Consider the following 16,182-nt stretch of genomic DNA (forward strand, 5'->3'; position numbering starts at 1 on the left):
AATATAAAAATGTGACCATTAATAAAATAATTCTGTTAGCAAATTGGACTTTTAGAAAGATGAAATGTGATTACATTAAAATAATTTCTCGAACATTTTTCACGTGAAATTATATGCAACACAAATAAGCTCTGAAGATGCACTCATATAACACACTTTGTGGTAAGGCAGATGCAATTGCTATACACAGCTTAATTCTATAAATTTACATGAAACATTCAAAATACAAGCTTTACTTCGCACAGCACACAAATATAACTCAACACACTTGATAAAACACACTATATTGCTTAGTTGCACTTAAATTTTCATTAAAATTAGTAATTCACATTAAAGGCTATCTAATATGGCAATAAATTGAAAACAATACATTTGAAAACAGGAACAGAAATTTACAAAGTAAGTACTGAAAATAAATATATTAAAAACATTTCCAAACAATTATATATTAAAAATTATCTTAAATAGTTATGTATAACTTATTTAACAAAAGTAAAATTCAGTAAAATAATAACTAACAAAAATTTAACATTTTACATTATCCATAAAAATGTACAATAATTGTGCAATTTAAAGTTTTTGATGTAATATTTATGTCATTATTCTTCAGTTAATACTACTATAAAAATAAATATTAATAGAGTACTTTAACTCTTTATTAAAATAAATTGTATATTCTCTGATGAATATTACATCACAGATATTACACTTAGTTTCACATTAAAAATCTTAAGGCGTAGTAATGAAAACAATAAATTGAAAAAAAAAGAATTATTAAACTAAGACACATAAGAAAACTGGTGAACATACTTGTTGTATATGCTTAAAAACGAAATACATTTTCAACAGTTCTATATTAATATATGCTGCAGTATACAGAATAGATACCTATAGAAATTCAACCTCTTGTGAACTTTTGGTGCAACCATATCACTGCCTTAAGGTTTCACTAAGGTTATGAATTAAAACCATGCTTAAAATATTGAGCTAATTTTAATTTGCATCAAATAAGTTCTTCTCTTATGATAGGATTGCTGTAGGAAGAGTAAGAATTGGCGTGATCACAATTACTCTTTTCTTCTGGTATTGAAGAAAGACCTTTTGCACGCTTTAATTCTTGAGCAATCATTATTTCATTAGTAATGAAGTTTTCATGTCGTATTCTTTCCATTAGTTTCTTTGGGATATCTGGTATCAGCCATCGAGTTAGGGTTGTGATCATCAAAACAATGCTCTAAATAAAACATGTAAATCTTAATAAGAAGATAATTTGGTATTGGTTTAATACTACTGGGTAACGAAACATTGTAAAGAAGAAATTAGGGTTGTGATCATCAAAACAATGCTCTAAATAAAACATGTAAATCTTAATAAGAAGATAATTTGGTACTGATTTTATACTACTGGGTAACAAAACATTGTAAAGAGGAAATTATTAATTTGTTTGTTTGGCAGATAGCTCTGATATGGTAAATGATCACCAAGAAAATTTTTATAAACTATACACTTAAATAACCATCTGTAGACTTTTGAAATTTCATTTGGCTCTCATCAACCATTTGTGAACTTAAAATTGCACCAAGTCCATTTTGTAAGTACTTAGCCAATTTGTTAAATGAAAAGCACTTTTATAATTAAGCTGATGCAAACTATAATTCTTCTGAATTGAATTAAAACAAATAAATTAAGAAAGAAAATATGAGAGAAAAATCAAGAAATCGATGGCATATTGTTTCATAATATTATTGTTTTCAGTTGTTGGTTAAAGAAAAAGTAGCGGTAATGATTAAGTTTTGGAGAGTGAAAAACTAATAAAAATAATGGCTTATCAAAGTATAATCATTACAGTACTTCTGTATGCAATGAGAAAAAAATAAATATTTTAAAATAAAATTTACATTAAGAGAAAAAAAAGTTAAAATGTAGATGAATTTAATTGGCTTGGCCATTTGATTGCTGGACTGCTCCCCCCCCCCATAAAAAAACTCTCTCACAAGAATCAACATTTATTGCCAAAAATAAGAACTGTAAGTAATATATGCTAGTTACCACTACTTAAGAGATACTCATGCAATTAAGAACAATAATTAATTCAAGGAGAAAGAACATTCTTTGTCAACAACAATACACTGCTGTTGATGGTTAACTAGTTACAAATCAAGAGATTTTATCAAATTTGTTTTACAACTCTACTACAACATACTGTTATCTAAATGTGCTTGATTTCACATTNACTTCGACAGAAAACCCATTACTCCAAAAACAGTGAAAAATAAGCAGAGATATAAATGACTACAAGAAGAAAGTAGAAGTTTATTATTCAGTGATTGGTGTAAAAAGAAGGATCTAACAGAATTTATAAAGGATCTAACAGAATTTATAAAGGATCTAAAAGGATGTTGTTACTGGTAGACGGTTAAAGGATCTAACAAGGATTACAATTTCATTACAAACTAGAAAATATTGTTATAAAACATAAAAAATGAATATCAAGTTATTATACAATTTATTATATTTCAGTAAATATAATGTTTTGAGGAATTACACTTAACAAGGATATTAAATAAAGGATTGTTCGGAATAATGGTTTCTTAAATTATAGATTACTTAAAACTATTTCTGTTGTACTAATTAATTCTACAGATGAATGATTTGAATTTAAAAGTCAAGAGGGATAAATTATGTCACCATACTTGTGAAAAATTGATTACAAAAACAAATGAAAAATCAGAGTTCTCTTCATAACATAAAACTATAATATAAATTCTTTTTGTCAAATTGAGTAAGATCAGCTAATATATATATTTTTTTGAGAGTATGTATTATTTACTTAGATAAAATTTATGAAACTACAAAAAACACTGAAGGAAATCTAAGTACTTCAGCAATTACTCACTTCAAATATCAAGACAAATCCGAAACGCCAAGCGAGTAAATGCCAATATTCTAAATTGAATTCATATCTGTCTGGAGATTCTGGTGGATTTCTATGATCACGATACCTAAAAAATCAAATCACCGTTACAAGTTTTGGTATTTAAAAACTTGATAGTAAAACATTTACACAGTTATCAAAATTACAGTATAATTAACAACAGATAGTAAACAATTAAAATGAGAGTAAAAACCCTACAATATTAAGTTTTAAAATCAAAATCTTTAAAAAAAAATTAAATTAAAATATTTTTCCTAATTATTTGAGTTAATTTCTATCAGAATTAACTCTCGATTTGCAAAAAGTAAATCGGTTGAGACACAAGTAATGAATTTATGTCAAAAATATGCAAAATTTTAACAGTCTTTTTTTCAGACTCTAAGTGTAATATTAAATATTTTTGTAATATTCATGATGCTAGCAGTTATGCTAATTGAGAGATAATGCTAGATACTTTCTGTTTGTAATAGGATCACTAAATTTAACAGCTCTGATAAAAGAAGTCAATATAATAACTGCAACAAAGTAAGAACGTTCGAAAATGGAAAAAAATCCCCAAATATAGAGTGGGTGATGGAATTCAGAGAGAAGGCAAGTTAAAGGGCTCTTTTTAAGTTTTTTTCCTTCATAAAAAACCCCTTAACAAAACTATTGGTTCTAGAAAGAAAAAAAATTAACACATAGAATAAATAACATTATGCTTCTAAAAAAATATATTTGAGATTTTTCCATAGAGGTTAATAAGACAAGGAAATAAGTCATTAATAGGGAAATAAGGAGGGAAAAAGATCGCATCAATGTGTATAAAGCTCAAAAAACATGCCCCTCACTAAATTTTTACTTATTAGCAGAGCTTATAGTACTTATTTTGTACACTTTTTCAAAGAATTCAGTCAAATTACAAATCTATTTGATTTGCTTTCTCTAATTCATGTAATTTGGTCTTTGTCTTTCTTGCTTATGCTAAGATAGTTAGTGGATGAACATGTTTTGATGATATTTGAAAAATGCTGTAAATTCCAGGCTTCAGAACATGTAACGGTCAGCTGTATGCGCAGGACATTAATATAATCTACCAAATCTTTAAATAAGGTAGCTTTTAATTAAAAAATGAATTTTAATAATATAACTGGCAGTTGAAAGAAAAAGAAAAATATTTATTTTTAGAATGAAAGCTTAATCAATGGACCTTTCCAAAGCATATACAGTAGCTTACAATTTATAAAGCTTCTTATTATAAAAAGCCATGAAGTAATAAATTATTATAAATAAAATATATTTAACTTACCTACATATGGATACATCAACCGTTTGATTTGTGCCAGGTAGAATTAACGGCATGGGTTTGACATCAGCATGAAAATGCGATGTGTTGAAACGTGATAAAGTATATTCAACAAATCCATCTAAAGAATAGTCTGGGGAATAATACAGTCTATACACAAGACGAGGAATCATATCAGAAGTAAAAGCTATTATGATGGCCTATAATATAAATGTTTTATTAATTCCCTGTAAATTTATGAAAGATTACATTTCTGCATTTGTAATTAAGTATTATTTTTTAGGTTTTATAATAAAATAATTCAAATTACAGTAATATTACATTAGATTATTATTATTTTAATGGCATGATGATATTAACAGTAAATATATTTTTATTATCTACAACACTGCATTGAAATCAGCAGTCTTTTAAAATAACTAGATGGGATTTAATTAGGGTTGTTCTGAAAATGCTGCAAAAATAACACTAGGCGAGATAAATATCTAATATATGAAAGCACAAAATATAAAGCAGTCTTATTTGTTGAATAAGCAGAAAATTATAAAACAATATCAATTTTGCTCAGGGAAAAAGCCCAGGTTCAAATCTCAGCAGCATTTGTTTGATACGAATTCTATTCTCAGCTTGCAATGACTACAGTGTCTGTGCAAACTATCCTCAGTAGCAATTGGATCATGGGTTAAAATCGCCTTGCTATCTGGTTAACTGTGGGAGGTTTTCCTCTACATATAATGCAAATGCGGGTTAGTTCTATCAAAAAGGCTAGTTTGTCCCAATGCTTGATCTAGGAGTTCACTTCTCTTCTGGTTGAGTTCAAAATTACAAGGTTTAAGTGTTGAATATTGACTGTTGTGAACTGTAGAATGGGTCGGAATATACTAACTTCGACAGAAAACCCATTACTCATTTTGTGTGCAATATTTACTCCTTAAACCCAAGCAAAATGTAAAATCTTTCAGTCACAGTAAAAATACGCTTTCAAATTAAAAAAAAGATGATTTTTAAAATTCTTCTTCATAATTAATGGTTTGCAAAAAAAGCAAAGCAACTACAGTTTACAATTTAATTATATATCAAAAGAACATCTAAATCAAAGTTGTAATCTTAACAATGTTTGTACTACACGAAAAATGAATGAATTTCGTAATAAACATTTATAGTAAAAATTTTCTTTAGAAATCATATTCATTGGATTGTAGTATGCTAGAATTTTTTTCATAAAAATAATTTATATCTACGTAATTAAACTAAATTGTAAACTAACTGAACATTAAAAAAATTAAGATCTAGTTACGTTTGATAATACAGCAAGCTTTCCAATGGAATCCAGAATACGATACCAAATGCCTATTAAAATAGAAAATTATTATAAAAAGAACTAAATTTTATATAATAATAATAAAAAAATAAATTAGTTGGGAATTATAATCATAATTATCAATGGTTAAACAAGTACGTAAAAGTTCTCAAGTAAAAGAAAATTTACAGTTTTAACTTAAAATTTATATGAAAAAAGTGTCAAATAAGAGAGTGCTATATTTATATTATAAACCACAGAAACAATACTAAAATTTAAGAAAAAAAAACTCACTTGGTACCTCAGGATCATGAGAGCTTCGTTTACATAAAAATTGGCGATTCCTTGATGTGATTTATTTTTTAGGAACATGAATTTGGTGTTGCATTCTATTGAAGTTCATGAATTCATTTTATTGATGCTTATACAGCACTATTTGAAAATATTTAAATTTTTTTAAAACACTTAAAGTTAATAGAATGTTCTGATGAATAGACTGGTCTGATAAAAGACATTCTTATGCATTATAATTTAATATATTATAACCAAAATAAAATATTGTCTCATATCCAATTATTAAAAAGTATGGCAAAGAGTTCTCATTACGGCATTAAAAAAAAGAAAAACTCCATTTAAAATTTTCATGCAATAAGAGAGTTAAAAATATATTGTATAATTTATAAGACATAAATTTTATAACAAACCAATATTTTGCACTCTAACACCAACTGGTCTTCTATAAGAGCAAACTAGTTTTCTTGCATCCAGGCGAATTTCCAGAATGTTATTGAGTAATGCAAATAAGGGTGCTAAGGGAAATGCTGCCACAAATATAGTTGCAAAGCCAAATTGTAAGACTAAAAAAAAATAAAAAAAAAATAAATAAAAAAAAAGACTTATGCAAATGATTTTATTTTTATATAATTTAAAATAACAATTTGTTAAAAAAATGATATACTGAAAAATCAAAAAAAAACTTCTTCATAGTATTACTTAAACTAAAATACTAACTTATGAAATATTAACAAAATATATTTGCAATGGTTAGTAAAATTAAATAAATAATCCCAAGAACTTGCAGCACTATGTTGGAACCTTGGTCATAAATTCAATTTTGACAACAACAAAATTATTTTTGCCTATACATATGGTAACTAATATATTATTAACTATTAAAATAAAAACTAATGTATCATTAACTTTCAAAATAAAAAGCCATATCTAAAATAAATAAAATACTTACTCATCTCTAAATACTCAAAAAATAAATGTGTAGGTCCCCACTCTGCAAGTTCATAATCGTCTTCCCAGCGAGTATTGATATGAGGACCACCATTATGTTGTCTTCGTTTTCTTAGTTGCCACCACTGATACAACCATGTTAACCACCTGAAAAAACAAATATATTCTAAGTACAATTTCTTTTCACTGAAAAATAAACATACGCCATTTTTTATTTGTCACTTTTAACCAACTCCTTATGAGGTATTTTTTAAAGCAAAATCATTAAAAACAAAAATGGAGAAAAAACTCAGAATCTAGTAATAGTAAAATAGTTATAATTTTTAGTAATACTATTGCAATAGCAAACACTAAATTTTTAAAGCAAAAAGTTGCAACAATTCATCTTTGCAAGACGTTTTAACAATTTAAATAATGATTATGAACTAAAAATAATTACAACATTTACAAACGAAAGAAAACATTTACAAACAAAACTTTTTAATTGTATGTTGTATGTATTCAGGTACTGAAATTTCTATGATTAGCTATGATTTTTATTCAAAAACGTTGTTATGATAGTTGAAAAATGGTATGATAAAGTAACAAGTTTAAAAAATGAATGTATAAATCTTGTTGGTTATTTTCATGGTTAAATGTTTACCGATAATATTTCAGTTTCAACAAATTTTTAATTTTACCAAATGTGACTAATTAAGAATTGGCATGGCCAGATTAAAGTATCTAGATTTTCATTTTATTGAAGGAAATTAAAAAAATTAGAATTAAATGAGGTTAAACTGGATTATAATTATTTAATCCTAATAGATCAAATATTAAAGGAAGATTTCTATTGTATTTTGTATTATTATATATTATATTAGATTTATATTCTCGTAGTGGAACAAAGAAAAAAAATTCAGGACATTTTTAGGAACAGGTGCATATATTGAGCAACTTTTAAAAAAAAAGCAAATGATAAACTAAAAAAAGTATAATTTGTTCTACCTATGCATTATAAAGACAGATTTTATTTTTAAAGAATAATAATGGATTATATTTATATATGGATTTTAATTTCAGAATAACTTTGTTTATCGAAACAGAAAGTTTTAACAGTTAACAGAAAGTTTCAGGCATAACTACTAAAAATTATTTAATACATTATACCAATATTTAATTAAAATCTGTAATTGAGTTCTGATTGCTTAATCAAATAATTTTAAAATAGGGTACCAATAATCTAGAAATGAAAACACAGTAGTTAAGTCGATTAACAATTTTGTACAGAATTAATTTAGTGGATGATCCCCAAATTCACCATTTAAAAGTTATATGATATGATTACTGTAATAATGATTGGAACCAATCATTTTGAAACAGCGAAACTGGATCCTCTACAGTTGTACCCACCACTGATGGAGAACTGTGGGCTATGAGTAAGACAACTAAACAAGGTGCTCATAAAATTTGTTGTAGCAGAAAGTTCTTTTGTTAATTGTGACATGGAAGTTTAGGAAAAGGTAAATGGCTCAAGTGTTGCCCAAATCGTCTATCTGAGATCACAATTACATGGTAACATGTTGGTTAAAAGATATAGCCTTGAAAAACTAGACTAGGTGCTGTGCTATGGTTAGGTGATGGGTGTTAACCTACAGTAGTAAAATAATAATAGGCGTGAAAATCAAATAGTAAGCAAATGATGGTTTTTCAAGAATTATATATTTTTCTTTGTTTTTCCACTTTTTGAGGCAGAGGAATCGGTGTGCTCTTCCCTCAAAGATGAAAAGTATTTGATATTGCTGTTTAAAGCAAACAAACAACATTAAATATGGTCACTAAAGCAGTACAAATTGAATTATCAATGGTCAATTAGGATGTCAAACACAAGGGAACATTCTAGTGTTAAAGAAATTTTTTTTCTCACACAGGTTCATTGCTCAATAAGTTTTGTTTAAAATCACAGAATTTTATCAAACTCTTTTCAGTAGACAAGCAATGGAAAATTTAAAAAAAAAAAATCTACATCAAACAGTAGATTATGTAGCAAAAATTTCTTAGACCAAATCAATGTGTTCTCCTGTTAAATGCACAATGATAATAGAAAGTTTCAGCTTCACATAAAAGACTTACTGATGATCATCAAGTCTTGTAACACTCACTAACATGAAGTAGAGACTAAGTTCAGATCAGATTTTGATGTTTTTTAATAAATTATTCATTAATAAGGAACTAAGTACGAATTTTTCATGTTCGTACAAATCTAAATTTTTTATACCAAATTCTCTACTATCAATACAAAAATATCACTGACATACAAATCAAAATTTCTCTTTAATTAATTGTAAATGAGAATATTAATAAAAAAAAAATATTTTGTTACCAATTTAACATAGAATAGCCTTAAACTATATATTTTTCTTTCAAATTAAGCAGGAATAACAGGGAGACTTCTGAGAAGTTTGTAACCGAGAAATAATGCAGGATTAAAAAATTTGAAGCTATTTTAAATTCTTTTGCATTCTTTTATAAGACATATTATAAGATAACATCTTATTCTTTCTTTTAGTCTTAAATAAATTTCACAAAACAATGGAAAACATTAAATCTATGATACGAGATTGCTATGAAGTAATATAAGGCATATAGCTAGATATAATAAAGTCAGAAAGATAATTTTTCTGATGCCTGGTTGTTGAAAACACAGTTTATTAAAAAAAATATTTTTCAGGAATAGTTTGATAAAGTTCTAAAGTTTAATTAGACATTTTCAAGAATAGACAAACTAGGGTTGAAAAGAAAAGGGCTTATTTAGATTTGAAAGATACTGCCACCTGGAAATGCTTGAGGAGGGGGGGTGGTAGAAAAAAGAAATTGAGTATATTGTTTCTTAAATAAGTTTTCAAAATTTTCCACAGTTTCTTATAAACTGATTATATTTTAAAGTATTATTGATAAACTATTTTATTTCATACAAAGCAAAAAAAATATTAAAACTACACATTTTTTTTCAATAATAGTTTAAGGTGTGCAAGCTAGTATAGTTATAGAAATAAAAAAAATCAGAAAACAAATTTAAAAAATGACCTCATCCTGATATAAAACCTCAAATTTTTTAGAAGTTGTAAAGTGGAAAATCTGTTAGTTTATTATGAAATGAATGTTTATGAATTCAAATAGTTTATAATATAAAAGATCATTATAAGTCTATACTTGGTTACGTTTAGATATTTATAAAATTTCTTTAATTCGAAAGTTATTATTATTTTTTTCATAAAATATATGATATCGATTTTATCCATGTTTCTCAATTTTAATTATCTCTTTATTAAAATTACACATGGATAAAAAAATGTCGAGGCACTTACTAATTATGAATTTGACGCCTTTTATTTGATTGTGGAAAAACAAGAGTTTACCTGTAACAAAAGCCCATTAAACTTGAACACCAAAGAGTTATTGAGGCAACAGTTTTAACAGTGGTAGTAGAAGTTACGGCATTTACGCTTGTCATCACGCGGTTATTGACATGGCTGCAAATAAATGTTATGAAGTTAAGTTAGGTTGTTAAAAAAATGAGAAAAATTTGGTAAACGTTTCTCATTTCTTCTGTGTTGATGCTTGAGTAGGCAGATGAAGACTAAACACCAGAAAGATGAAAACCCCAATTAGTGAAATAGTTTTAGAAAATTAGTAGCATTTTTTTAATTTGAGCAAAAGAAAGCCACAAAATTGCTTAGTTTCAATGAAATAACCAACAAGCATTTGTTGTTATCTCAACAAGTTATTTAATTTAAACTATTCAGACAAACTATTAAACTTAATTGCAAAGTTTTCTCATTTGTAAATTTTGAAAATCTAAACAAATGCTGATAATATACTTTCAATTAACTAAATTTAATTAAAGCGGGGCAACTTTAAACAGTTGTACTACTACCTAATTTTAGATTATTATAAAATTGCATCTCATTAATTTTATACCATTATTTGACTAAAAACATTTTGATTACTTGCTTTACATTACTACAAAATTTGAATTTAAAATCAAATTTAGTGAGCTTTGTCAGAAGAGGTCAATGTTATCAAAATGAAGTAAGGAAGAAAAAAATAGATTTGCCATTAATTAATTCATATTAAGTGTTTAACTGAATATTAGACGATGACTAATGTAAAGTACAAGACAAGTGTGTTAGTTATATTCACATTTAGAGTCAGTACACTAGACTTCTAAGTATAGTAATCAAGACAAAAATATTTTATAAGACATTCAGCAAACACAGGTTCAATACAAAGAATGAGACATGCAAGTACATAGCAACTTAAAATAATTTAACAAATAAAGCAAACAATAAGATTTTATAATTGACAACTTCAAATTCTAAATAAAGATCTTTACAATAAAAAAACTAATATAATAAAATACTGTAAATCAAATTGAGAAATAACCAATACAATAGTTAACTTTAATGTTTACCATTCTAAGATTTTATTAAAATATATAGTATGATGCATTTCATAAAAAACATGGCTGGTGAAAAAATTCATTTTGAATTGTTAAAAAAATGTTGAAATATTTTCAAACTGAGAAGCTGATATAAATTAGTTTAGGACATATAGGCCACTAAAAACATAATGCATACAAAACAATATAAAGTAAAACTGTCAACTGTTAGCTTTTTGGAAACTAAAAAATGGCAGTCCCCTTGTTCTTCTAAAAAGCTAAGTCTTATACTTCTAAAAGCTATTAGTATTGTGTTAGTTACCATTTATTAGGTATATATAATACAGCATTGTTTCTATCTAAAATAACTTACGGCATTAACACTTCCATGAGATTATTAAGAGCCTGTTTTCCAACCATAATAATAGCTAATTGTATGGCAAGTTCCATTAGGCAACCACCTGTTCCACACTAAAATCACATAAAACGAACTTCATTAAACATACTTTTCATTTGTATTAATATAAACATTTTTATAAAACAGAATATATAATTCAGTATTGTACTTGATATATTTTCTATATTATACAAAATTTGTATAATACAAAATATATATCAAGTACAGGCATTATAGTAGTTAAAAATAAAAATCAGGAGAACATTTTACAAGTATATCAGGGAATTTTTGAAGCAATACATACATACTAGGATATATTTAAGAAGGGGAAACAAAAAAAAAANAAAAAAAAAAAAAAAAAAAAAAAAAAAAAAAAAAAAAAAAAAAAAAAAAAAAATAGTGTAATGGATTGATTTGAAAATTTGTTTTGTGAGACATATTTATTTTATTCTCTATAACATTTTCTTTAAAATAAATAAATAATAAATAATAACACATGGACAACAATTAACATTTTTGAATAAAATTTAAGTATTTTAAATAAAAAAAAGCAAATTAAGATAGGAACAAGGTGATCAGAAATGATGTTAAAAAAATGGTGCAATTTCTAGACCATGGCACTCACAAAGGTATTTAATTTTTATATCTTGCAATTTTTAGAGTTCAACAAGTGCATACTTAGATTTACTGACTTATGATAAGAGGTATAAAATGACAAAAATAGAACAGAAATTCTGTACAAGGGGTAGATTTCATTAAGAATTTTTTTTTTTTACGACACTGATCTAGCAATAATTTGTTTATCGGAGAAAAAGTGAGCCCTAAAAAAGGAGTTCCATTTTTTACGCTAACTCTTTTTCATGTAAAACAAGTCTTGGATTTCACTTTTTGAATAAAAACATACCAGTTTTGACAGTAATATGTTTTCTTATTTCTTTTCTAGTGAAAGAAATTTTATTTTAAAATCATGTGTTTGTTCAAATGATACATTCTAAAAAAAAATAAATAAATAAAAAAATTAGGAATATCAGGACAAAATATTAAAAATCGGGACAAATAAGAACAGAATATTTTTTTTATATCTACAAAACCTGTAAGTACCAATTGTTAATCTACTATATCCATGTTAGTTACCAGAATAAATAATATTTTTTCTTTTTAAAATATATTTTAAAGAGAAAAATACTAAATGCTGCTCTTAAAAGAATAGTTAAAAGTAGAATTGGAATAAAAATAGTGCATTAAAAATGTAATTTTGTACTGTTGGTTTAAATTTTACACAATGTTTGATAGCAAAAGAATTTTTAACTGATTACTAAACACAAATGACATAATATACTAAAGGTATGATATTCAAGCAATGTTATGAATTGAGTATAACTGAAACAAAATTAAAACAAAAATGATCATATGGTGCCTTGGGTTATCAAATCCTTGTTTACCCAAAGAAGGTGAAGCCATTAACCTTTTCACGTGGGCGCAAAAGTAAGAAATCGAGATCCTCTGGTGGGCTCTTTCTGAGACTGGGGGATGAATTCAAGAAAGGGAACCGCTAATCCCTAGAACAAGACAAGTGATGAGTGTTAAGCATCCCCGAGAGTTTTATTCTCCTTCTGTTATTCTAAACGTCATTTGCTATCTTTTACACCACCGCAGTTCGGGGTAATAGAAATACCACTGGGGATGGATTCCAGTTTTTTGTTGACAACTGAGAAAGCGCGGGAAAACTTCTTTGGTGGTTTTATAGGATTCAGGGTAAAAAACTACATTCCGAATGTCACATGTCGACTATTTATAGTGTTTTATAAACATTCAGAGTTAATGCGGTGTGTCACAATTTCCTGATTTTATTGTTTTAAATTCTATAAACAACACATAATCCTAACCATAGTCCCGAAAAACTATTCATTACGCTAGCTATAAAAATATTATGCGCGCAATCACATATATATATATATATATATATANTGTCGAGGCACTTACTAATTATGAATTTGACGCCTTTTATTTGATTGTGGAAAAACAAGAGTTTACCTGTAACAAAAGCCCATTAAACTTGAACACCAAAGAGTTATTGAGGCAACAGTTTTAACGGTGGTAGTAGAAGTTACGGCATTTACACTTGTCATCACGCGGTTATTGACATGGCTGCAAATAAATGTTATGAAGTTAAGTTAGGATGTTAAAAAAAATGAGAAAAATTTGGTAAACGTTTCTCATTTCTTCTGTGTTGATGCTTGAGTAGGCAGATGAAGACTAAACACCAGAAAGATGAAAACCCCAATTAGTGAAATAGTTTCAGAAAATTAGTAGCATTTTTTTAATTTGAGCAAAAGAAAGCCACAAAATTGCTTAGTTTCAATGAAATAACCAACAAGCATTTGTTGTTATCTCAACAAGTTATTTAATTTAAACTATTCAGACAAACTATTAAACTTAATTGCAAAGTTTTCTCATTTGTAAATTTTGAAAATCTAAACAAATGCTGATAATATACTTTCAATTAACTAAATTTAATTAAAGCGGGGCAACTTTAAACAGTTGTACTACTACCTAATTTTAGATTATTATAAAATTGCATCTCATTAATTTTATACCATTATTTGACTAAAAACATTTTGATTACTTGCTTTACATTACTACAAAATTTGAATTTAAAATCAAATTTAGTGAGCTTTGTCAGAAGAGGTCAATGTTATCAAAATGAAGTAAGGAAGAAAAAAATAGATTTGCCATTAATTAATTCATATTAAGTGTTTAACTGAATATTAGACGATGACTAATGTAAAGTACAAGACAAGTGTGTTAGTTATATTCACATTTAGAGTCAGTAAACTAAACTTCTAAGTATAGTAATCAAGACAAAAATATTTTATAAGACATTCAGCAAACACAAGTTTAATACAAAGAATGAGACATGCAAGTACATAGCAACTTAAAATAATTTAACAAATAAAGTAAACAAGAAGATTTTATAATTAATACACAGCTTCAAATTTTAAATAAAGATCTTTACAATAAAAAACTAATATAATAAAATACTGTAAATCAAATTAAGAAATAACCAATACAATAGTTAACTTTAATGCTTACCATTCTAAGATTTTATTAAAATATATGGTATGAAGCATATCATCCAGGAGTGATTGTGAGCCCAAGTCAAAATTCCGGAAAATTTCTTGAGTAAAAAAAAAAGTTTAAATCGAAAGAGTAGAAAAAAATTTAAACAAGATTTTTTCCTTTTTCCCAATATTTCTTAGCTTACTTAAAATATATTTAAAATTTTACACATACCTATGATGACCTGGAGAAGTAATTGAAATTTACAAATATGTCTTTCTTTCCTGAGTTTATGATTATAATAACTATTTACTAATAAAAAATGAATATTAATCTTGAATATAAGCTTATAAAGTATCTGGCTCTCCCTTACAAACAAATAAAATAAACTGTGTTTTTAAGTTCCACCAAAAAAAAAAAAAAAAAAAAAATTATTTCCGGAAAGTTTTGTGATCAATGATTTTTTGAAACGTCTGAACCTTCGATCTCCGGAAACTTCCGGATCACGGTTAGCTAAAAATCCGGAAATCCAGATTTGTTCCCGGAGCACAATCAGCCCTGATCATCAGAAACATGGCAGGAAAAAGTATTCATTTTGAATTGTTGTAAAAAAGGTTGAAAATTTTTCAAACTGAGAAGCTGATATAAAGTTTTATACACTCTTCAGGTTTACGTGAAATATGAGGGGGATAACATGATTTTAAAATTGATGAATATGAACTAGTTTAGAACATATAGGCTACTAAAAACATAATGCACACAAAACAATATAATGTAAAACTGTCAACTGTTAGTTTTTTGGAAACTTAAAAATGACAGTCCCCTTGTTCTTCTAAAAAGCTAAGTCCTGTACTTCAAAAAGCTATTAGTAATGAGTTAGTTACCATTTATTAGGTACATACAATGCAGCATATTTTATCTAAAATAACTTACGGCATTAACACTTCCATGAGATTATTAAGAGCTTGTTTTCCGACCATAATAATAGCTAATTGTATGGCAAGTTCCATTAGGCAACCACCCGTTCCACACTAGAATCACATTAAATGAACATCATTAAACATACTTCTCATTTGTAGTATTAATATAAACATTTTTATAAAAATAGAATATATAATTCTGTATTATACAAAGTATTCAGTATTGTACTTGATATATATTCTGTATTATAAAAAAAATTTGTATAATACAAAATATATATCAAGTACAGGCATTATAGTAGTTAAAAATAAAAATAAGGACGACATTCTACAAAAATATCATCGAATTTTTGAAGCAATACATACATACTAGGATATTTTTAAGAAGGGGAAACAAAGAGCTAAAAAAAAAAAAAAAATAGTGTAATGCACTGCTTTAAAAATTTGTTTTGTGAGACATATTTACTTAATTTTCTATAACCTTTAAAAAAAATAAAAACACATGGGCAATAATTAACATTTTTGAATAAAAATAAGTATTTTAAATAAAAAATAAGCAAATTAAGATAGGAACAAGGTGATCAGAAATGATTTAAAGAAATGGCGCAATTTCTAGAACAGGA

At 26.4% G+C, this 16,182-nt stretch overlaps 1 protein-coding gene across 4 annotated transcripts in view; it reads right to left on the reverse strand.

The window, feature by feature from the left end:
* Window positions 1–679: 679 nt before the first annotated feature.
* The window catches only part of LOC107448363 (anoctamin-5), a 43,333-nt gene continuing 27,830 nt past the window's right edge, over window positions 680–16,182 (reverse strand). The window contains exons 20-27 of one of the 4 annotated variants that reach the window (XM_043038943.2): window positions 15,573–15,670; window positions 13,614–13,727; window positions 6,764–6,909; window positions 6,225–6,377; window positions 5,518–5,570; window positions 4,224–4,420; window positions 2,897–3,002; window positions 891–1,234 (exon numbers count right to left, since the gene is read on the reverse strand). In XM_043038943.2, the coding sequence (XP_042894877.1) occupies window positions 1,004–1,234; window positions 2,897–3,002; window positions 4,224–4,420; window positions 5,518–5,570; window positions 6,225–6,377; window positions 6,764–6,909; window positions 13,614–13,727; window positions 15,573–15,670 (1,098 nt within the window). In that variant the 3' untranslated portion in view covers window positions 891–1,003. Of the gene's footprint in view, window positions 1,235–2,896; window positions 3,003–4,223; window positions 4,421–5,517; window positions 5,571–6,224; window positions 6,378–6,763; window positions 6,910–13,613; window positions 13,728–15,572; window positions 15,671–16,182 lie in introns of all 4 variants that reach the window. The other 3 variants (XM_043038945.2, XM_071179039.1, XM_043038946.2) reach the window with 3 other exon arrangements.

The sequence above is a fragment of the Parasteatoda tepidariorum genome, chromosome 1, assembly GCF_043381705.1.
Source record: "Parasteatoda tepidariorum isolate YZ-2023 chromosome 1, CAS_Ptep_4.0, whole genome shotgun sequence".
In the NCBI taxonomy this organism is placed as follows: domain Eukaryota; kingdom Metazoa; phylum Arthropoda; class Arachnida; order Araneae; family Theridiidae; genus Parasteatoda; species Parasteatoda tepidariorum.